This window comes from Cydia splendana, chromosome 12 (assembly GCF_910591565.1).
Source record: "Cydia splendana chromosome 12, ilCydSple1.2, whole genome shotgun sequence".
Lineage (NCBI taxonomy): Eukaryota > Metazoa > Arthropoda > Insecta > Lepidoptera > Tortricidae > Cydia > Cydia splendana.
The window spans coordinates 15134904-15160187 of record NC_085971.1 but is presented as its reverse complement, the minus strand read 5'-3'; the positions used below and the strand labels follow the sequence as shown (position 1 = coordinate 15160187).

At 38.2% G+C, this 25284-nt stretch overlaps 1 protein-coding gene across 4 annotated transcripts in view; it reads right to left on the bottom strand.

The window, feature by feature from the left end:
* Window positions 1–25284, bottom strand: part of LOC134795676 (cyclin-dependent kinase 14) — a 136146-nt gene that overhangs the window by 13426 nt on the left and 97436 nt on the right. For all 4 annotated transcript variants that reach the window (XM_063767601.1, XM_063767604.1, XM_063767605.1 and 1 more), the window contains exons 4-5: window positions 13989–14188; window positions 7732–7823 (exon numbers count right to left, since the gene is read on the bottom strand). In XM_063767601.1, coding sequence (XP_063623671.1) covers window positions 7732–7823; window positions 13989–14188 — 292 coding nt within the window. The remainder of the gene's footprint in view (window positions 1–7731; window positions 7824–13988; window positions 14189–25284) is intronic.

Below are 25284 nucleotides of genomic sequence, written 5' to 3'. Positions count from 1 at the left end.
AGCAGTAGCTCTTATAGAAAATGTAATTTATCCTAGTTAAACGATGTTCATTAATTTTATTTTATAGAGTATAGACTTTCTACAGTTTAACTACCCAGTAAATATACAAAATATGTGCCATAAAATCTTTATGATGCCAGGCAAATTTACACTTTAAAATGCCACTGGAGAACATAAATGTTAATTTAATTGCGTATCGTAATTCGTAAATACGCAGACATTTCAAATCTAAACGTCTTATGCAGAATGCGATATCTTCATTTATATTCATAACCTATAAAACATACCTTCAAAATGCTAGAAATATGCCCGGTCATTGATCCTTGTATGTAATTATTAATTCATTAAATCTAAACATACTAAATCGCGCTGGATTTATTTCGGTAATCCACTAATGGGGGCTGAAATCAGTTCTCACGTGTGCGATTGCAATGAACGTATTTGATCACTGATTTATTGGAACTAGATTGAATTAATAATGATCCTCGAGTTGCTTTAGATTATAACTAGTGACCCGCCCCGGCTTCGCATGGGTTAGCAAATTATAAACCTAAACCTTCCTCAAGAATCACTCTATTGATAAGTGAACACCGCATGAAAATCCGTTTAGTTTTTGAGTTTATCGCGAACATACAAACACACAAACAGACAGACGTGACGGAGGACTTTGTTTTATAAAGGTGTAGTGACATGAGCCGTTGCGGTTAGGTATGTATAAATACTACAGAGCATATATGTATGTACAGTTTAACCCGATATGATTTTCTACGTAATATGAATAATATGACATTTTACACTGATACCTGAAATTTGTTTTCATACATTTTTCACGGTTAATACGCTTTTTTGCTTAAGGCGTGTGTTGGTGTTCCCTTGAATATAATATAATCTTCTTAAGCGGGGTTCACTGTACCTATTGTAAATAAGGGACCGTACTCGATGCAATATCAGTCACAATACTGCATCGATATTAGTCCACGACTCGACTGTTCAAATTCCCCACTTTGCCTCCGTTTGCCTGAAATCCGGAGTCCGCTCGAATACCTGAGCGTATAAGCTATGCTGACCAACCATACTATGTGAGCCCAATGTTGATTCGGCTGAATTGTACAAGCGCTCTGGCCAGATACGGTGAGTATGCAGAATCCAGGCTCTTCATAAGGGAATGTGTTCATAAGATAAACAATGACCTAGTATAATTCTTATGAGGTTATTATTTACATTTGATAAGCTTAAATCAAGACATTCAAGACGCGATATCTTGTTGTTTTCGTCTGACATAGAGCTACATTAATGTCGCCCCACCAATGATCGGCTTCTTCAGTCTTACTTTAAAGGCAGCAGTGCTAACTTATATACAAAACCAAGGGCCAATGACGGAACTTCAAAGGGCCAATCGTTAGGTAGTTTATCTACCCTAACACAAAAGGTCGATTCTACAAATACGCGTCAATATTCAGGTCCTCTTGCTCAAAATCCTTATAGAAACTCTGGCCTAAGCCGTGGAGTTCTCAAATACGTGAGCGCATAATGCTTTAGTAATCTATACCGTATGAGTGCAATGTTAACACTGCTGAAATTTACATGCCGACCCAGAAACGGTCAGTAAGGTCAGAGTTGAGGCTCGACTTAGGGTTGTCAGGCGAAGGATTCTAACTGATATGGAATTTTCATCGTTTGTCAAATGCGACATAATTTTTAGAGATGTACTTTAATATTTTATTTGTGATTCACTGATGGTTTTAATACATTCGGTTTTATACCTTGTTGTAATAATATTCATAATTTGCAACCGTCAGCTGTCCATTGTTAATAATCATAATATCAGTATTACAAGCATCATACGATTAGTTTAAATATAGATTTTCTTTTGTTTGCTTTTAATACCAAATATGTAGATTAGAATCATCTGTCAATCACTAACTACCTTAGAAACAGCTACAATACGATATTAATGTAGATCAACCTTTCGTTGCCATTTAACAATAACAAAGATAATTTATATAGCAAGGTTTTGTTTAGATTTGGAGTGGATCGAGCTACTTTCAATGTTTATAATTGATTTCTGAATAATCTACCTCAATCCAGCTATTTTGCCATCTTGCTCGGAAACGTTCGGTAACTTTTTAATAATAAAAGTAAAGTTACATTTTAATAGTCAGAGATTTAGTCAGCAACTTCGACAATAAAAACGGGAACCTTATACGGGTCGGGGGCGGCAAAAACCTTCACAAGAGCAACGATGTACTTTCATTCATAGTTCATTTCTCGTTCACAAGGCACGGGACCGTGAATATTGCACGAAGTGTTCCCGTACGTACGTACAACGTTAATGAGCTAGGAACTAACCAAGCTGTATTTTGTCGTATTCATGCCCTCGGCAACTTTCAGTCCTTTGTGGAACTTTACCATGTACAGGAATGAGGGGGATAAATCACTTTGAGAATAGTTTAGGCTAGAGATGGGCCGAACATTCGGTAAGTTTTCCAATGTTCGTATTCGGCCGAATTATTCGGTTAAAATACCAAATATTCGGCAAATATTACTTGTTATATTTATCTTGTTGTAATAATAAGTAGTAAATAAGTAATCTCATTTGTAATTTTATATAAGTTTTGTTTATCCTATGTATTACAACAATGGTTAATGTAAAATGTATCCACGAATGTAGTAAATGTATCCCGTAGTGTCGGTACAAACCCGATAGGGTTTCACGGCACTTTTCTGTTTGATTTAATGTAAGATTTTAGTATAGAATAAAAAATAAGATACTGTAAAATGTAAGATCCTCAAGAACTTTTCAAGTAATCTCTTCAATCAGGTGATGTTTTCCTGTTATCATTAAAACATGTTTTAATGTCATTAAAATACGTACCTAATTTATTTGGAGTAGAAGTTCGGTTCGGTAGATCTGAACCGAACATTTGGCCAAACATTCGTAGTCGGCAAACTCTATATTCGGCCCATCTCTTTGGAGTGAGCGATTAGTTTGTGTTTGCAAAGTTCAAAAATGCTCGGCGGAGAGACACGATTGATAAATGTTGACCTTTTGAGCCTCTAAAAATAGATGCTGAATACCAGTTGTGTAATGGAAAGGGGTTGTCTCTGCATAAATAGAGGATGGGAATCAGATTTCATTGACGTCACGTCCCAAACTTTGGATGAATACGTAAGCATTTAAGATGTACTATAGCTATTTGACTACTTTACTTTAGGGGATTTTTTAGCTATTCATATCGTGTACTATTTTGGAACTATATACATATAATATATAGCTATTTAACAATATATTAATTCAATTCAATTCAATTCTTTATTGATAAAAATATAATTTACAGTATTACAGTTATTTTTAATCGACTTCAATAAAGAAGCTACTGAATTCGTCGGAATCTTTTATTGTTATATTCCTTTTATTTACAGGTAGACTAAAAATATGGAATTACGAACATTATCTTAAACTAAGAACTAATTTTCTCCAAGATTATACTAATTGAGTCTTGATTATACTAATCTAAAATCAGCCTGAGTTTTTATTCTACTTTGTTTAGGATCAAAGCTCTTATTATACTTAAACAAAAATAAATAGAGATTTATCAAATTAATTTCCACATTCACTGCAGCGACCCGTCAGGTTCTCTGTTCAGATCATAGATGCTTTTCCCTACAAAGCGGAAAAATGTATATCAGCTACAAGCGTCCCGCAGGCATTGAATGCGTTAATTTTAAATAAGATAGTAAATATATTCTGTACATATACAATACGTATGTCTTAAAAAAGTGTTTCTTTCTTTCCTCTATCTCATCCATCTCGCATTTCGGATGCCCTCCCCTTAATCACTTAACTTCGCACATAAAACATGCATTTATATTCAATTCCTCCCGCAACACGTTTCGTTTTACATACGCCTGACGTCAGACGAGCTTCATACATAACCAATACTATATTGTATGTGTATTTAGTGAAAATACTTAGTTTAAGATGCTTTCCAATCAAGAGTGATACTTGGAGTAAATTTATACTCCGAACATCAATAGGATTATAAAATTTATAAACTTACTCGTCAATGAACATTTCAACTGACACGGCAAATCCATAAAGAAAAGTTTCCGTCAAGTGGGGTACCTAACTGGGGACAGGAGGGAAAACATGAGATAAATTAAATATTCCCCAGTAGTGTACTTTTTACAATCTTTTAATCAGGATTTATCAATCTTAGAGTAAATTTTTCAACTAGCTATATTAGTTCATAGTCAAAAAACAATTGTTTAAAGTTACTCCTCTTTTCGCAGTTAACCCACTTGACGGTTATGTACTTAAGAGTTTATTTATGTTTATAAATATTTGTTTTACGCGCAATATTACGTTACGTCAACAACGACGATCTAGTGCGATAGTGCTCATTGTCATGTCAAAGGTTGTGCTAAACTCTCTGCGAGGCCCAATTTCCAGACCATTTTCAAAACGGCCTAGCCTGCTCTAAAGTCGTTATCAATCGGGATGGCATCATACAAGAGCGCGACGAGCGGACAGCCTAATTAGTGCGAGCTTAGTTTGAGGCATGCGAGCCTACAGTGCCGGGGATGATTGCTTGACGTTGCATGGAGTTTAACGGCATTAATGCAGATTACTGAATGTCAGCATAGTACCTAAACAGACTGACAATACTTGTAGAAGGATGAGAAGTGCAAGTAATTACTTCTACGCGAACAAAGTTGCGACAGAGACTGTATTAGTCATATGTAGTAACTAACTAGCTTATTCATAAATTTTTTCAAGCTTCATTAAGTTAATTCATGTTTTATCCCTTTCTTTGAAGTCAAAATAACATATTAAGACAAATGATAAATATATAATTGAGATTTGTAGCGTGCTAATGAATAACACCATCAGTGATTATCTATGGCAAGCTGCAACCAGCAGCCTTTGAATATGTAACAAAAGGCGTATGATAATGATTACAATCAATAGAGGAATGTCATCAAGCTACCATAACGGCCGGTAACATTGAATTTGATTGAATGGTTACATTGTTGCCAGATTACAATACGGCGGACGTCACAAGTACTGTCCACAAGTTCAGTGCTGCATGCGAACGCGTGCGTCATTCATGCATAAACAATTGTTATTATTATTAAAACTAGGTACAGCCTGGCAAATAAGAGTACAAATTAAAAAGTGGCAACACTGTAGTGTCGTCCCGTTCTCTTATATAAATTGATTTGAAAGCGACGACACTACAGTGTTGCCACTTTTTAATTTCTACTCTTTTTTGCCAGGCTGTACTTATTCATATTCAATGCCGTTAAGGGCCACTTGCACCATTCACTAACCCGGGGTTAAATGGTTAAACCTGGAGTTACCATGATTACTAGTACAATTTGACAATGGGTAAACGGTTTAACCGGTTAACCCCGGGCTACAGGGATGGTGCGAGTGGCGCTAAGTGGCTTAAGTAATTGTTATCGCGCGCCTTTCTTAGCGTTTTTTCCGGTTGTATCCTAAAGGAGTTCGGGGTTATCTTTAGCAGCCTAATCCCAAGAACTGGCGGGCCTGTGGTTACTAGTTAGCGACATGTCAACCCTACATGAGTCATTTTTGGTTGCAAACAAAAATATAAACAAAATAATAAAAATGTATCACTTATCAAAGATCACGTTTTACTGTCATAATTTCAATATTTTGTCTCTACAAGTTTTTATAAATCATTTATTTACATACAATATATATACAGTGGTACTACTAAACGAAATTAATAACTAGCTTAAATCTAAAATAGGCCCTTGAGGCATTGTACCAAGGATGCTGGCGGCATTTCCTCGCTGTATCGCAATGCTGATACGTTGTGCGAGGTAGCCGCCAGCTCTTCGGTCACCAGTTACGTCAACCAGACGCTTCGCGATTTCTGCGAACAACTTATGCGCGCCGGGACCCCATGGACCTAGAGTTTCAACTCCAAATGGTACAAAATGGTACTCTCTACCGAGGCTCTTATATTTGTTACGTTTTAGAGTTATGTTGAAATATCATTGAAACGAAAGCATGAAACAAAACAGTGAAAAAAGTTACTAAGACATCTACAGCATCACACAATCTGTGATCCATTTTTTAGCCCCAGGGAAACCGACGCCTCCCTTGCTTGCGGAGTCCGCCGGGTTTGTTAAAAAGTTCGCAGTCTGAGGGCCTACCGCGAACCACTTTCGACGTGTTATCTCCCTGTCACACTTACGTACGAATTTACAAGTGTGACAGGGAGGCAACACGTCGAACGTGGTCCGCGGTAGGCCCTCTGGTCCGATTGCGTGCGGCCATTCGACCGCGCCCGCCGTGCCGGGTGTATACCTTTTATTGGATTGAGTTTTGTTTTTCGTACACGAAGTACGCACTATTTTTCGAATGGAATATTTTTTTAACAATGTGTACCTACGTTTTGCTCTTGTGATAGCTCAACTGGAAGAGGATTTTGCTAACAGTTTTAAATCTTGTGGCACATCGTTATCATTCTTCTTACAACATACTTACTCACTACTAAGCGCAACTTGCACCATCCCACTAACCCGGGGTTAACCGATGAAACCGTTAACCCAGTGTCAAATTGTACTGGTAACCATGGTAACCGGTTAACACCGGGTTAGTGAATGGTGCAAGTTACGTTAGATACTGAAAAGTAAAGTGAAAGACGTAAGTAATACAAAATGGGTGTTTCCTACTCAGCAGATGACACGTGCAATGCTTTAACTTATTGCCGTCATTTTGTCGCGTAGAGTGCTTTCTAGCGGGCATTTAGTAAATAGGGAATGATATGATAAGAATATTTATGAGGAATTTCCGCGCTTATGTGTTGTTTGATTCAGACCAAGATTATTTTCACCTCAGCAGCTCGAACAAGGGTACTTTGCTTCTTAAAAACAGTGAGCAAAATGCGATTTTGCTCACTGAGTCATTTTGTCTCACTCAGTGAGCAAAATCGCATTTTGCTCACTGATTGTGTCTCACTCAGTGAGCAAAATGAGCAAAAATCTAATACAAGTTCGATATACTTGGGTTCTATTATCTCTGTCCCTCTAGGTATGTTCTCACTGCTTACGGTGAAAAATTTTGTGTACTACACGAGATCAAAGTTATTTACATCTCGTGCGCTTTTGAATCCCTTACTACGCTCAAGATTCTAAATTAGATTCACTCGCTACGCTCGTGAATCTATTATAGAATCTTTCGCTTGCACGGGACTCAAAATAAGCACTCGAAGAAATATCAAACTTTGATCTCTTGTTGTACAAATAACTATTATTGTAGATGGATTAGTTCTATGGCAGAGTGGAAGAATAGGAATAATCTTTCTTCAAAGAAAATTATTTTACGATAAAGATAAATAAATCGTAAACAGCTTCAAAAGAAGTAATTGCTCTAAGCATAGGTTATGTGCAATTTAGCAATTACCAATAAACGCATCTTATATATAATAAACATATTGTCTTGAATCAAACAACAGTTTGGGGTCGAAATCTTAGATCTTAAACCAAAGAGTTTAATTGTGCAATTTAAGCATATACCTAATATAAATGCATGTGACCTATATCTAATATATGTCTTGAATCAAATAACAGATTGGGGTCGAAATCTTAGATCTTAGACCAAAGAATTAAAAAATTGAGCATTTCTTTTTTTGCGGAGCCGACCACTAATTTTCTATGCATTATATTAAAAAGTTAATAAAATATGATACTTACTTGCTATACCCCTTATAAACGGTGGCGTAGGATCCCTCCCCGAGCTGCTCCAGCTTTATGTAGGCTTCGGATTTGCCGAACGGAGAGTCGCCCTGCCGGCAAAAAATACCCGTTTATCACTGGAGTCTGAAAAGCCGGCAATTTATGACCCATCTACTGGTTGCCAAGCTGTTTATTTACATTATCATTCAAGGGCTCATTTAGACGGTGCGAGAACTCGCATGCTAGTTTCATTACATTGCGGTTTTTGATCGGTCGGTTGAATTGCACGTAACCAACAGTCCGCAATGTAACTAAAATCGCATGCGAGTTCGCGCGCCGTCTAAATCAGCCCCAATTCGTTAATAATAAATAACAAAACAATGTAAACGTATGAAATCGTGTATTTTGTATACAATATAATAAACATGTTCTCTATTGCTCACCGATAACCAAAGAAACAGTACATACAAATAAAGCATATAAACTTAACTATTTATGGTGGGAAACAGACGGTATTATCGCTAAAGAGCGATCTCTTCTAGGCAACCTACACATTTGGACGTTAAAAAATTGTATCAACATATAATTTCTTAAACCTATTGTTGTATAAGTAGGTATCTATGTTTAAAAGAAGTAAGTAGGGTAGTTTTTTTTAATATTGTCCAGAGATATATTTTTATTTTTATATCTACACCTAAATCTTCCTCAAGAACCACTCTATGGTAGGTGAAAACCGAATGAAAACCCGTTCAGTAGTTTTTGAGTATATCGCGAACATACATATCAAACTCACACAATTTGTAAGTTCAAATTCGCTTCTAGATTTCCCGGACGGAGTCGCCCCGCCGGTGCTGACAAAAACAAAAATAACCATTTATCAGCGAAGCCTGGAAAGCCGATAATTTACGACGCCCCGAGGACGTCAGTTAGTGTTGCCACTTTTTTAATTTAATTAACTAATATGACTTGACTTATCACAATGGTACCTATGCCGTAGAAATAATATTTACTAAGTGATGGATAGTGTTCGGTGTTGTTGTTGTGGGTAGTTTGACATGTTTCTTATCAACGATTTTTAAAAAAGGCCATTCTGTAAATTTAGAAAGAGTCGGATCTAACTAACTACTATCGATCTACTAAATTTGCATGGCTTTCGCAATGATAAAATTGATAGTGGCAATGTCATCATTAATGTCAAATGTCTATGAAAACGTGACGTTTATAATGACACTCCCTCACTTTGTTCATTCAAGTCAGTGCAAAGTTAGGTTAGACGGACTCTGAGTATGTTTGTGATAAAACAATCTAAAAACGAAAACAACGGTCTCAGGGGATAATCTTTCTGTATGACTAGAAAACTTCCAAAACCAATATTTGGAGAAATGATATTGTATAAAACTCAATCCCTACAAGCTGTAGGTATTGTCGGAGCCATCCGTTCTCATTACTTTTAATGTTATAATATATCAAGATAAAGGCCAAACCACTAATAATGTATCAATGGTATGTAACACATGTATTGTGTATAGGTTGATTCACGAAAGCGGGCGCGGTTTTTATCATATGAAAATGTTGATAGTTCAGAGCTTTTATGAATCAATCTATATTTATTTGTCATGACAGGACAATCACACGGGTCGGTCGTTTCAATTCGTGTCATTCGTGTGCAAAAACATTGATGTACTGATCAGTATCAGAGCTCACCGACTTGAATGAACTTTGCCAATATTCAGTATTTTATGTGCCAAATAAATCTACACTTCGAATATGTAGGTAATTTTAACTATAGGACTATAACTATACCCCGGAAATCTATACCAAAACTATACAGGAAAAGAGGGCCAAAATGGTTACTGAGTGGGTTACATGGAACACCATAGATGGTGCAGGGCGGTATGCAGGCAAAGCCGAAAAGGAGATGGCGGGAGTACTTGGACGCATTCTACCCGAGAAAAGCAGGAAGCCTTTTGCCCAGCAGTGGGACACTAAGTTAGGCTAGAAAAAAAATGCATTACCTCTCGCGGCAGGGTAAATCCCTGCCTTGTTTTAGAAAGCCTTTTTCAGTAAACAATATAAAACCATCCCTGTAATGGAACCATTCTTTATTTAATGAGAATTAAGGGTGAACTGCACAAGTAATCCTAAGTAGGGAGCGCAAGCCAGTTAACACATATTAAGTGGTACGTGGATCAGACCTTTGTCCATTATATGGACCACTTTATACTAGTTAAGAGCCTAATGGTCCAATCTCACCATCAAGTATTTGCGAGCCCTAAGGTTTAAAAGTAGAGTGGTTGAGGCTCGTTGCCTAGAAGGGAAGCTCCGAAAGCCCTATTGGCAACACCAGTAACAGTTTTGTTGTTAAAGATATTTAAGTATTAATTTGCGTCATATCTACAACTGGCAATTTCTAAGCAAATATCATTTGATTTATAAACACACTACGGCTGTTTTTAGAGCACCGTACAAAACTTTGTTCACGGTGCTCTTATGGGATCACTTCGGTCTTGCAAATCGGTTAAATGCGTTTTTCTCAAAGACCGTTTGATGTAGGTACCTAAAATTTGGAACAGTTATGGAAAGTACCATCACTAACACTATGAATAAGTCAAAACTGCTTATTTTTATTGAACTACACTGAAGTACAGTAGGCTTAGCCCAGGAGTGCCGCGATAGCATCTCCTCTGGGAGATAGACTACTGAGCTGACAGAAAACTTTTTCTGTGGAATACTGGGTAATAATGGATACGTATTTTAAGATAACCACTTTTTCGCGAGGAGTTTAATTGTAATGAAAATGAAATGAAATATAGAAAATACGAAAATACGAAACAGCAAGCGTAAAGTTGATGTAAAAAACCTTAAAACAGGAGATAGGTAGTCTTTTTTGGTGACAAGCGGTAACTGATGGGTAAGGAAAATCATTATTTTCAGCGACCACAAAAAAGCACAAAAATATCGTAAAGTATAGCAAAGATAACTGAAAACAGCTTAAATAAAGCCGAGCGATGATAAACAAAAAATATAATCTTCCGAAGTTTGTTTCTTAAGTCAAATGGCAAAAGTTCTTAAACATTCTTAGCATATCTCCGGAATTTAGGTAGATTCAGTTAGGTAGCTTACTCGGCAACAACATCCCAATAACTGGAACAGGCACTAGTTTTTACGAAACCGACTACCAACCATGCCATCCCGTCCCGTCCAACACAGAGGGCAAACTATGGTTCATTGGAATTAGTCTGGTGGGGCATTCCGGGGTCACTTTGTTTGACATAAAGTTTTAAGTCATAATGTATTCTTTGTCATATTATGATACTGAAACCGTTAACTTTTTCGTAAGGTTATCCATTATATAGGTTAGGTTAGGTTTGTTTTAGGGCAATCCTGAAAAGTTACGCGTTTCTGAACCAAACAAATTATGATTAACGAAAATGCGGACGAACAATACATTATGAGTTAAACTTTTTGGGAAACAATAGAGACCCGGGGCATTCCACAAAAAGGTCTACTTTGTTGGGGACGTGACGTGTATGGCAGCTACCTTAAATCTGCAGTAATGTGTATTTATATATACCTAACATTGAATAAACAGCTGAGTTATCACACGTTATCATGCCAAATAGTATCGGCTTCTTAGCTTTATTATACGTAAACCAATTTTTAAACAAGCTGATACGTCTGCCAGCGATATTCCAAATTTTATATTAAAGGAAAAACTGTAAAAAGTGACGCTTCCGGCAGGACTTGAACCCGCAACCTCCGCAACCCGTGCGTTACTCTTAACCAATTGAGCTACGGACCTACGGAAGCCTATCAGAACCTCGCAAATCTTTCCATTCCTTCCCTTATGTATACACGCCTTTGCGGTGGTGGTGGTGGGGTGGATTGCGGTGGTTACGGGTTCAAATCCTGTCGGAAGAGTAACTTTTTCCATTTTTTCCTTTAATATAAAATTTATCATACGTGTTAAAAAACCTGCCCCTGGTTTCCTAACAGAATTTATGATTACTGAAAAGCGCAGTCAAATGGCATATTATGATAATTTAAGGAAGATTCCAGCTAAAATATATGTCGTGTCTCCAAGTTTTATAATACAGTTAAGTCATATGGTCTGTTTGTTTGTCGGTTTAAGTTACGGAAACGGTTCCCAACACTGTTTCGCTTCCTTGGTAGCGTCTGTCTAAATATTTGAATTGCCTAATGGGTATGTGGATGCACTTTGGAAAGTACAGTCTCGTATGTTGGTATGTGGTAATTGCTTCTCGTAAGTGTTTTAGCTTGTTTGTAACTTTATAATATGGCGGTAACTGTATGTCGACATATATGTTTTTGTAGTCTAATGGAATAAATATTTTCGAAAGTAAACATACAAGCAAATCTCGTCCTTATGGTAAGCGACAAAGTGGGACCTTTGATTAGACTTCGACACATACTGCCCGATTCGAACTTTAAGATACGTCAGTTAATAGATCTAGAAACGATACGGATTAGATGTGTCAGTGTCAAAAGTGACGTTTTTGTTTGAAATAACGTCACATTTGACACTGATATATCTAATCCATATAGTTTATAGATCTAATAACTGACGTATCTTAAAGTTCGTATCGCAACTTATGGACAAAATATCATTTGATATTTACCAGTCGCTTTTCGGTGAAGGAAAACATAGTGAGGAAACTGGATTAATCCCAATAAGGCCTAGTTTGCCCTCTGGGTTGGAAGGTCAGATGGCAGACGCTTTCGTAAAAACTAGCGCCTACATCAAATCATGGGATTAGTTGTCAAGCTGACCCCAGGCTCCCATGAGCCGTGGCCAAGAATGCCGGGATAACGCAAGGAAGAAGCTTAAAGTTCGTATAGGGCCGATATGTACAACTGCACGTATCCACCCATCTGTTCTGTAGTGTACGAAAACCACAATTCCTTCAAGGCAGCTTACACCCACCCACACTCGTTTACCATATGCTATCGATTACGCGGGGATTGTTCAAGATTGTAGCGACAATCCGCATTTAGTGCAAATTGGAGCGAACCTCGTGATCGATCAACGTCACCATGCTCCTTACTCGGCCTATTTGTATAAGCAGACACAGGTCAATTATAAAGACTGTTAATCTTAATAAAAATCATGCTTATCGTTCTTGATTGAGGTAGCGCCACAAAAAAGTACGTGCGTACTCTTGGCGCATATTTCACAAAGTTGACAATAGACACCTGACACTAATAATTTCCTGTTACATTTCTGTGTCGGTAAGTAACGACGGTACATAAGTCGCTTAACTTCAAAGTCGGGTAAATACATGGATTTACCCGACTATGCGATTCAGATGCGATATGCGTCAGATTATGCGATTTTGGTATTAAGAAAAGGTAATAGGTAGATATTTGCTGAGTGGGTCGAATGGATTTACCCGAGTTTGAAGTTAAGCGCACATAGCGTCAATGATTACTTGTTGGAACAGCAATATACGGTGAATTTTAAATGCCAGGCGACAATTGTCAGTTTGGTGAGATCGTTGTCTAAGCACGTTTGCCACTTCAGAAGTGCTGCATGCACATCGGTGGCGTTTTAATACTTACGTATACAAACAATCATAGTAGGTAAGGGACAGAAACTGGTCCCTCACTGTAGTCAACTAGTCACTGTCAACACGGACCAGGGGACTGTGGCAAGTGTGGCAACCTTAGATAATCCTTACTTTTTACTTGTCTCTAATATAGGGGAGGCCAAAGCTCCATCTATCACCATTCTGTAATACGGGACTTTCATTACAAACGACCGCACTCACGGATAACTGGCTAAGAGTGCGCGCGATATATTTCACCGGATAAAACTTTATTAGAACGATAAATATAAGTTTTCCTGTTATTTTCTTAACGCTTTATGTAGTTTCTGTTGATCGATACACGAGTCCGTGAAATCGCCACCTTAAGGTGATTTATAAGGTCTACTATTTACGTCGTAGTCGTATATCTTCATTTACTAAATCAGAACAAGATTTTGAAAATGAATACAAGTTCGTGTGGTCTTTCGTGCGCGAAAAATTCAGTTATGTCTAGGAGGCCGCTTCGGCCTCATGATTATCTGCGCGACTTTTCATCAAGCAACTTCCATTAAAATGAGTAGAGTCAAATGCGGATTTAAGATACTAATCCCAAAAGCAATAAACCGCTTCGTACGTCAATTGGAGTGGTCGCACGCTATTCGTCAAGTCAATAAGTTTTGCTTTGAATAATGTAACAGGAACAGTAGTAAGGGATTGTAGAATACTAACCCCAAAGGCACTAAACCGCTTCGTGCGTCGGTTGGAGTGGTCGTGCGCGAGGAACGCCTCGGACTTGGGTCTAGGGGGCCGTTTCGGCCTCATGACTACCCGCGCGTCCTCCCGGGCCCCCTCGTCCAATAGTTTGGAGTCCGACGAGACTGACAGTTGTCTCCGTACCCGGTACTCCCCGTTGGCACCGCTACTCCATTCTGTTGACAAGAAAAAACAAGTTAAATCTAAAAGAAAAAACTTAAACAATTACACTGAACTGATTCTGGCGTTTTGTCGCTCGTCACTTAAATCTTCTTAAGGAAAACTAGTTCTTTTAACAAAATAGTCTTCGGACGATCCAAACTAAATAAAAACAGAAAGAGATATATTTCTGGTCGGAGAATAAAACTTAAGACATAATTCATGTCAGTAAATGAAATGAAGCTATTTAGTATCTATTTATCTCCCATATTTATTTTTAAAAAGTTAAGGAGGGGTTCTTAAAATATTATCTTAAGAAACCAAGAGAAACAAGCCGATCTAAAAAAATAGTAGGACATAAAATGCAACGACGCTATTTCGTGTTAAGAGCATTCAAACATTTCAAACATTACACAGCATAGGACGTAACTACACCATTTGGAACCGATGACAGCCGCAACAAGTGGCACTTACTCTGTGATGTTATGCCAGCGTACTAACAAGTTACGATTCAAAGTAAATACGAATAAATCGTTATTGAACTGATAAAATACTCCATTCCAAGCATTTTATCACAGCTTTGTACGCAACGTTGAAACATTTTCGGAAATCTGACAGCAATAAAAGTTCGAAAAGACATTTGTTCGCTCCGAGATAAAGGCGCCTGATGATGACAACATAAATAAAAGCTCATTCAACGAATCTCAATTCACTTGGCACACTTTTTCCCCTCATATTTCGCCAATAAATTATCAAAGCACTCTAAAATACAAACATTGGGAGGCTCGGCAATGACTGGCTCGAGCTCCTGACACAATTTCTCCCGAGCACTTAGCAAGCAAATTAATTCAGGGTAAAAACGCGTCGATTGAACCGCGACGTTGCTTAGAAGCTATTTTTCACGTCTCGATATTCGCGTCAAGGGGCACTTTCTGGTTATTCCAAACACTTCCCAAACTCACATCCTCTTAGCGAACCAGCATAATTTTGCATAGAGATCTAGGACGCTTCTACACTGGTTTGCCTGAAGCAACTGATCTGTAAGTGGTGAGATTAGTCTGGAAACGCGTTAGCGTCACAAAGACGAGATATCGATGCGCGGAGTAAACACCGAGTGAATAAATCACTGGCTGATAGCATAGCGGCTTATAATCGATTCAGAAATAACCTTTTAGGGATGTCATTTAAGCATTAGGATGCCTTTTAAGTCACTTCACTTGATCCGTTTGATGAAATAGCTGATTGTATATGTATGATCGTAACTCAGTATATATCATTGATTTTGAAGGAATATTGGACTCTGCGGTTCCGCTACGAGTATTATGAAAACTTGAAACTTTAACTACAAGATGTAAACGTAAAATTCTGCTGCATAAGTTCAAAATGCCAGTAATAAAATCTACAACCAAATCTCTTTTAGTCTAGTAAAGTAGAATTGGTATGTGGAATCAGGCATATCTAGGACTCAAATAGATCTTTTTCAATAATAAACGAATCACTACCGAGTTAGCTGAATATACTTCATTAAGCCCCGACGAGAATATGATTTGTCCGCGATCAAAGAGAAATTTATGAAAATCACGTAGGCAATTCCCATGTTTATACTTAGTTGCCCTTTCGCGGATATATTTGTGTTCGCAAAAGAAAATCCAGTCGGGTCGCTGTGTACATACGTGATCAACTCAATCAATATGGGAATATTGGGAATTATAGGCTCAAATCCAATTAAGGCCACGGAATCCTCCAATTACCAACAGAATGATTGTACGAATACTACGTGACAGGTTTTTATAAATATCGAGTCTATATTTTTAAATTTTTTCACTCTTTAAACTTTTTATACTTTAGAAAAACGACTTTTACCCTTCGTAATGTATCTAAGTAAAACTGGGTTTTAACAATAGAATTTTGCTACCGTATTCACTTTTAAAAATCTTGGTGTCTTTTAAGACCTAAGTATCGCAAATAATTACTTTAGTAAAAGTAGTTCTCAATAATTAATATTGTAGCAATTCGGACCACAACTCGCTTCGCAGAGGAAGTTTAGACATCAATAGAACTACGAGTATTGTTGAAATTGAACGGATCCAGTAACTTCTGCCCGACTTGCCCGAGACTCGTCTCCCAGAAACTTGCGAAATTAATAATAACTTATCAAATACGTAGCGAAGTTAATAGTAGCCATAACGATAACGATTACATAGGCAATAACGGATGAGTGATGGAACGTGAGGCTCGCGTGCGAGTTGATTATTTTTATAGTAGAGTGAGCATGTAGGTGACTGGGGTGGCCTGAGGACCCCGAGGAACCTTCGTTATGGCTGAACGTGCCAAATTACTGAAAACACTTACCTATATAATTACTAGCGATCCGCGCCGGCTTCGCACGGGTTAACAAATACGCTTAAGCGTATAACCGTATCGTAGCGTGAAGGTTTAAACCTTCCTCAAGAATCACTATTGATAGGTGAAAACCGCATGAAAATCCGTTCTGTAGTTTTTGATTTTATCGCGAACATACAAACACACAAACAGACAGACGCGGCGGGGGACTTTGTTTTATAAAGTGTAGTGATGAATGGAGGTTATGAACTTTATGTTGTACCTACTATAGGTACCTTATCAAGGTATATGTTAGCTGAATTAAATGCTCGCAAATAACGTAATTAAACCCATCAATTAGCTATCAGTTAAATAAATTTTAATGATTTATTGGCCACAGGCCGCAATTAGTAGTAATTAATATTGTTATTTAGACCGTGGTTTAATTATAAATATAATTTAGAAATGGGAATGTTTAGACTGTCCAATTTGAATGTTACGATCATTATATTTCCGCAAATATGCCTTAAGGCAGGGACCGAATACCGGTATATATTTCATACAAATGAACCGGTATTCAATTTCGTTATCACGGTTGTTTATGTATATTTTTGCATTTAATTTAGCTAATCAGACCAATCACTATCCTTACATAAGTACTATTCTATATATTGTGAATGCTACGAGATATTTTGATTTTTAGTTATACCGGTAACGGTCCCTGCCTTAAGCGCCCGCTTTTATATTTTTGAGTCAAATTAAGTATAACGTAGGTTAAAAAATAACACTAATCAATTAGGTACCATTTTATAAATACAGTTATAAATCATAAAGTTCTTTTATGTTCATTGGTTAAATTTAGTATAGAAATCGGGCTATTCGCTTGACTGAGCGCCTCGTGACGGTTGAGAGAGCGACGGGATGGCATAATAAGGAGTTCGCTTATTACCCGTCTCTTCGCTCATACGGGTAATATGCACTCGCTTCAAGTGGCAACATTTCAGCGAAAACACTTCCTTCATTCTTTTATCTCTTAAAAAAAATGAATGAATGAATTTGAACTTGGTTCTTTAACCAGAAAAATCACTTATGGCACTGACACATATCCATAACAAATCCAGATTAAATTCATAACACGTTATTACAATCAGAATACTCGTATTATAGCATAAGCATGATAAAATGTATAGACTTAAAATTATAAAATTCATTACAAAAACTTTCCAACTTTTGTAACATAGTACCACAACTGAGACGAATCTAACGACACCTTATGGTGATAATGAAATTCGTCATGCTAATAGATAAATAAACATAGGTACTTACTTGCAAAATTAACAAAACACTCGGTGTAATATGACAATGAGCTGTATGACGAACTTGAATGGCTCAATAAATTGAGCAGTTCATCTGAAGAAGCGATATCGAAGGACAGTCGCCATCAGATATATCGGAGCGGACAACGTGTTCACAATAACTGAACACGCACTCTAACGCCTTGACAATAGAGGCGTGTTCAGATATTTGCGAGCGCCTTGACCGCTCCGATATATCTGATGGCGACAAAACCAGAGAGAGCGCAGCCCGAAGATAAAAAGGGGTTATGGCTATGAATGACTAATATAATATATAATATAATAATTCAGCCTATATACGTCCCACTGCTGGGCACAGGCCTCCTCTCATGCGCGAGAGGGCTTGGGCTATAGTCCCCACGCTAGCCCAATGCGGATTGGGGACTTCACATACACCTTTGAATTTCTTCGCAGATGTATGCAGGTTTCCTCACGATGTTTTCCTTCACCGAAAAGCTATAGCGGTAAATATCAAATGATATTTCGTACATAAGTTCCGAAAAACTCATTGGTACGAGCCAGGATTTGAACCCGCGACCTCCGGATTGAAAGTCGGGCGTCATATCCACTCGGCCACCACCGCTTCTTGATGACATGAATGACTAATTATGAATTAATGTGGCCGACCTCACCTGAGTAAATTTTGCAGGGGTTGACATTTTTACCAGTGACAGATATTTTGAGTTCTTTTAATTTGCGTTTTAAGTAGGCCGACAAAAAGGCGGGTGATATGAAAATGAGGTCGAATATATATACGAGAGAAAGAGTGAGCGAGATAGATGAATGTGAATGATAATTAATGAAAAAGGGCGCGTACATCATCTGTACAGTCATTTGCAATGATATGTTACTCTTCGAAGGCCGCAAAAATACGTGACACGCTTTTATGGCTCTACAAATAAGATCTTGTCAGATATTTTTGCGGCCCTCGTTGACCATATCTATATATTTAAGATGTCAATACAATACCATTTCCACAAGTCTTAAATAAAAGTTCAATAAAAAAATTGATCTTTAATTGACCCAATTTAATCTCCTGGCCGACATAAAAACGTATGTCATCCACATGTTATCAAAATGTACGATCGCTTTACTATCGCCATTACTTTCATGTCAGGGGTGGGATATTTTACGATATGCTTTTGACGGTTTCAATGCACGTAGCTATCCGTCATACTGACTTGCAGGCCCGTGTCTTTCATAACCAAATAAAAATGTTTATTACCCCTGAAAATACTGCGTCATTTTGGAGTTCCGCAGTATGTCACTAATTAAAATGGACAGGCGTCTTTTGGTGAGGCCTGAACAAATGGCTATTAGCCTAAATTATTATTAACACACAAAGCTTTGAAATTGTGCGTGCTCAGTGTGACATTTGTTAACCATTTAATAGTGGTGAATACGGGTAAAAAGAGTGGCGATGCATGCACATTTTATTGATACTGAATTAGTAATTGTTTGTTTTGTCAACCCGGTATATAGTCCCTGTAAAGCGAAAGGAGAAATAAATGCTTGTTTGATGCTGCCGAGGATGACGTGTGTGAATGGTTTAACAAAAGAAACTAACAAAAATCGTAGAAAAGTAGAAGAAAAAAACACAAAGATGAATCGGACTCGGTACACTGAGAGAAAAATCACCACCAGGAATTAATAAACAGTTCTGTACTGGGGGAAAAAATGAAGTTTTAGTAGTAATCATGGAAGTTTCACTATTTCTGTAAAATTTATTTATTTCTACAAACACCTCAGTAATACTAAATCTAATTTCAGCAAACAGACTTTAGTAAATGGAGCATTAAACAAAGTTCAGTATTTGTTACAATCCATTTTTATTACTACTAAAATTCTCCGATTTTTACTAGTAAAGTTTGTGATTTTTGGAAAAAAGCATCTGTGATTTCAAGTTATGATTTTAGTAAATGTCTCACTTACATAGTTTTGTAATATCTAAAAAACGAGTTCGCGGGAATAACATTACCCCATTTAAAATAACAATTCAGTTGTTACTATAGCGACATTACAAAGTTTACTGGTATTTAGTAGATAGACTTGTTGGGTTTATGTTCATTGTTGTACCAATCACTAAACGAGTTTTGTAATACCAACACAGCTACTTGCTACGTTCATTTGGTTAGAGTTAGTATTGTGTCGGATGTCGGGCGGGCGTGTCTCGTGTCTTCTTTGTTTAAAACATACTTAAGTTAAATAATAAATTTAGGATATATTGTGGGCCACAGTGGCGTGCACTTCATAAAGGCAAAAAGGCACTGCCTACCCTACTATAATTCCGATGTCTATCCTCTTAAACTACTTAATTTAATTTATACCTGATCGTACTATCAGTAATCGATATAACTTAAAACATTCTAAAAATTAATAAGCGCTCCATCTACCGGTTAAGCTTTGTCATCAAGTCGTCATCTATAATTCTACGCGACGAAGTTTACACCACGCGACACTAGCGCCGCTACGTGCCTTGCACGGCAAAGACAGAAAACATTTCCGTCTAAATCTTTCTATGTGTGCCTCTCCGTGAGTCGTCGTTACGCGGTTACAGTGTAGTGGGCCTTCCTATAAGTACGAGCACACAATTATACAAGTAACGCACACATTTAGACGCAATAGGCAGTGTCTTTTGTACCAAACCTAAACGAATGACGCCCGAAAGTTTCCGAATAGTTCCGATGTTTACGTGACTATTTTAAAAAGCAGCATTTGCTATGGTAATTTAGTGCAAATACGAGACTATTTTTTTTATTCGTTTACAGTATTTGGTTAAGTTTATTTACATTTTTTATTCGGTCGCCATTGTTTGTTTGTTTTGGTGAGTTTATGAGATAACAGTTAACAGTTGCCGGAAATTATAAAGTGCGATTAGTGAAAAATGGATAATTTTAACTGTGAAAGTTGTGGTGGGTGTGTGTGTGTGCAAACTATTAAAAATGATGCGTTTTCAAAGCTCTCGTTTAGCCAAAAAAAAGAAGTAATTGAAAAGACTTGACAACAAAATGAAAACCATCACGCAATTTTTTTGGGGTTCCGTACCCAGAGGGTAAAACGGGACTCTATTACTAAGACTCTGCTGTCCGTTCGTCCGTCCGTCCGTCCGTCTGTCATCAGGCTGTATCTCACGAACCGTGATAGCTAGACAGTTGAAATTTTCACAGATGTATTTCTGTTGCCGATATAACAACAAACACTAAAAACAGAATAACATAAAGATTTAAGTGGGGCTCCCATACAACAAACGTGATTTTTGACCGAAGTTAAGCAACGTCGGGCGGGGTCAGTACTTGGATGGGTGACCGTTTTTTTTTTGCCTTTTTTTGCATTATGGTACGGAACCCTTCGTGCGCGAGTCCGACTCGCACTAGCCCGGTTTTCTGATATAATTTTGCCTACCCAGTCTCAAATCTCTGTGCACGCCACTGGTGGGCCATGGACATATTAACCCGCGACCTACTGTGTAGTTGGGGTCTACAGGAATATATTGTTCTGCAACTTCGAGCTAGCTGTTGTTATTCTAGTGATAATGACATCAAAGGTAAATCTAAACTGTTTGCAATTCCAACCTCCCTAGCACAGGTGCGCCGCGAGAGCATGTTGCGCGCGTAATAACTACTAGTCTCTTTCTGACTGTATGAATAAGAAAGGAATGGGTAGAATATCTCGACAGGCTTTTATAGTGCCTCTTTAGTACAGAGATATACTACCAAATGCTTTTTTATTCATACAGACAGAAATAGAGACGGGTAGCTACCACGCGCGCGACATGCTCTCGCGGCGCCCGTTTGCTAGGGACGGAGGAATTGCAAACAGTTTAGTTTTTGCCTGTGACGTCATTATCTCTAGAATAACAACAGCTAGCTTGGAATCGCAGTACAGTTTAGTAAAACCTATGACGTCATCGTCTCCGATATTGCTAAAGCACGCTTAGAATTACAAAACGGTTAGTTTTCACCCATGACGTCATCACCTCCGATATTGCTAAAGCACCTCTCGGAATAACAAAACCAAATTTCTGAAATTACTCTAGCATACTTCAAATTACAAATATAGAAGTTGTATTTCCTACTAAATGGAAATTGCAAAAGTCAATTTGTTCCTATTAGTTGACTCTCCTTGTCCCCGGATTAAGTTTTATTTTTGTAATTCTAAGTGTGTTTTTGTTAGTTTTTTCTCTCAGTGTAGCTGAGGATTAATTAGCTAATACCTACGACGAAAAGACAGGGGATGTACCTAAGCCAATGAAGAGACCGCATCATGCATAATTGTCATGATCATCAATAGGGTATTTTGCTATTAGTCAAATCAGTTACTTTTTTAGAACTGTCAAAACGATTTGCTAATATGGAATTTATATGAAACATTACATCGTGACGTCACGGTCAACTCACCTACATTTTATATTTCTATCCGATTGCTTAAATAGAACTTGTGTTTAAAAATATCTCCTATCTCTGTTTTTCTAATAATTATCTGGTGCTTTAGTTCATGCATGGTGTAAAATAATTTATTTTAAATACAGTATAATGCCCTATTTAGCCTCCTGTCGCCCACTGCTGAGCATATGCCTCTCTTCGTACGTCACTTATACACCGGCTCATCTCATCCAGAAAGTTGTCCACCCAACGAGCTAACAGACGCTAAGCGCTTCTTGTCATCCGAAAGCAACCACCAATCCGTTATCACTTTGGTCCGCCTGCCAGCGGCGCGGCGGGCGTAAGGCGTTCGCGTTCGCAACGAGATCGCCCACGTAGGACACTTCTATAGGTATCAAAGGATTGATTCACCCCGCGCCGCATCGCTTCGCTTCGCGTTCGCGTGTTGTTCGCCTACGTAGTACGCTGCGTAACAGACGCTAGGCGCTTCATTCATCCGAAAGCAACCACCAATCCGTTATCACTTTGGTCCGCCTGCCACACTGAGAGAAAAATCACCACCAGGAATTAATAAACAGTTCTGTACTGGGGGAAAAAATGAAGTTTTAGTAGTAATCATGGAAGTTTCACTATTTCTGTAAAATTTATTTATTTCTACAAACAGCTCAGTAATACTAAATCTAATTTCAGCAAACAGACTTTAGTAAATGGAGCATTAAACAAAGTTCAGTATTTGTTACAATCCATTTTTATTACTACTAAAATTCTCCGATTTTTACTAGTAAAGTTTGTGATTTTTGGAAAAAAAGCATCTGTGATTTCAAGTTATGATTTTAGTAAATGTCTCACTTACATAGTTTTGTAATATCTAAAAAACGAGTTCGCGGGAATAACATTACCCCATTTAAAATAACAATTCAGTTGTTACTATAGCGACATTACAAAGTTTACTGGTATTTAATAGATAGACTTGTTGTGTTTATGTTCATTGTTGTACCAATCACTAAACGAGTTTTGTAATACCAACACAGCTACTTGCTACGTTCATTTGGTTAGAGTTAGTATTGTGTCGGATGTCGGGCGGGCGTGTCTCGTGTCTTCTTTGTTTAAAACATACTTAAGTTAAATAATAAATTTAGGATATATTGTGGGCCATGGACATATTAACCCGCGACCTACTGTGTAGTTGGGGTCTACAGGAATATATTGTTCTGCAACTTCGAGCTAGCTGTTGTTATTCTAGTGATAATGACATCAAAGGTAAATCTAAACTGTTTGCAATTCCAACCTCCCTAGCACAGGTGCGCCGCGAGAGCATGTTGTGCGCGTAATAACTACTAGTCTCTTTCTGACTGTATGAATAAGAAAGGAATGGGTAGAATATCTCGACAGGCTTTTATAGTGCCTCTTCAGTACAGAGATATACTACCAAATGCTTTTTTATTCATACAGACAGAAATAGAGACGGGTAGCTACCACGCGCGCGACATGCTCTCGCGGCGCCCGTTTGCTAGGGGCGGAGGAATTGCAAACAGTTTAGTTTTTGCCTGTGACGTCATTATTTCTAGAATAACAACAGCTAGCTTGGAATCGCAGTACAGTTTAGTAAAACCTATGACGTCATCGTCTCCGATATTGCTAAAGCACGCTTAGAATTACAAAATGGCTAGTTTTCACCCATGACGTCATCACCTCCGATATTGCTAAAGCACCTCTCGGAATAACAAAACCAAATTTCTGAAATTACTCTAGCATACTTCAAATTACAAATATAGAAGTTGTATTTCCTACTAAATGGAAATTGCAAAAGTCAATTTGTTCCTATTAGTTGACTCTCCTTGTCCCCGGATTAAGTTTTATTTTTGTAATTCTAAGTGTGTTTTTGTTAGTTTTTTCTCTCAGTGCAGCGGCGCGTCGGGCGTAAGGCGTTCGCGTTCGCAACGAGATCGCCCACGTAGGACACTTCTATAGGTATCAAAGGATTGATTCACCCCGCGCCGCATCGCTTCGCTTCGCGTTCGCGTGTTGTTCGCCTACGTAGTACGCTGCGTAACAGACGCTAGGCGCTTCATTCATCCGAAAGCAACCACCAATCCGTTATCACTTTGGTCCGCCTGCCAGCGGCGCGGCGGGCGTAAGGCGTTCGCGTTCGCAACAAGATCGCCCACGTAGGACACTTCTATAGGTATCAAAGGATTGATTCACCCCGCGCCGCATCGCTTCGCTTCGCGTTCGCGTGTTGTTCGCCTACGTAATACGCTGCGTAACAGACGCTAGGCGCTTCATTCATCCGAAAGCAACCACCAATCCGTTATCACTTTGGTCCGCCTGCCAGCGGCGCGGCGGGCGTAAGGCGTTCGCGTTCGCAACGAGATCGCCCACGTAGGACACTTCTATAGGTATCAAAGGATTGATTCACCCCGCGCCGCATCGCTTCGCTTCGCGTTCGCGTGTTGTTCGCCTACGTAGTACGCTGCGTAACAGACGCTAGGCGCTTCATTCATCCGAAAGCAACCACCAATCCGTTATCACTTTGGTCCGCCTGCCATCACTCTGCCTGGCAACATCGCAACATTTAAGCTTGGTCATGACGTTAATAGGTCTACGTCTAAATAGAACTGGATAAACAGATAATGCAATGTATATGCAACAGCTGTGAAACTATATAAGAATACAAATAACTTTACAAACTGACACCACGAAGGACAAAGTAAGGTTTCACATGGCACCTAAACGTCTAGACTGGATGGAATGCCAATCCATTTACTCCATTATTATGATTGCGTCCGTTTGGTCAAAATATTCGATCGTTACATGGAATTTTAATACACACGCCTGGTATTCCAGTTGATCAAACATAACAACGAATATTAGCATAAAATATATTTCCCAGAACATAAATTCAGGTACAGATTTAGCCCAAAATATATTTTGCCTATTTCACTGATCAAACACGCCAAAATTATGTTTGAATAAGGTAAAGTCCAATATTGGGAATAATAATGTAGGTACTTCCAATATTGATGGAATATATGTAGGTCAATCATTATTAAA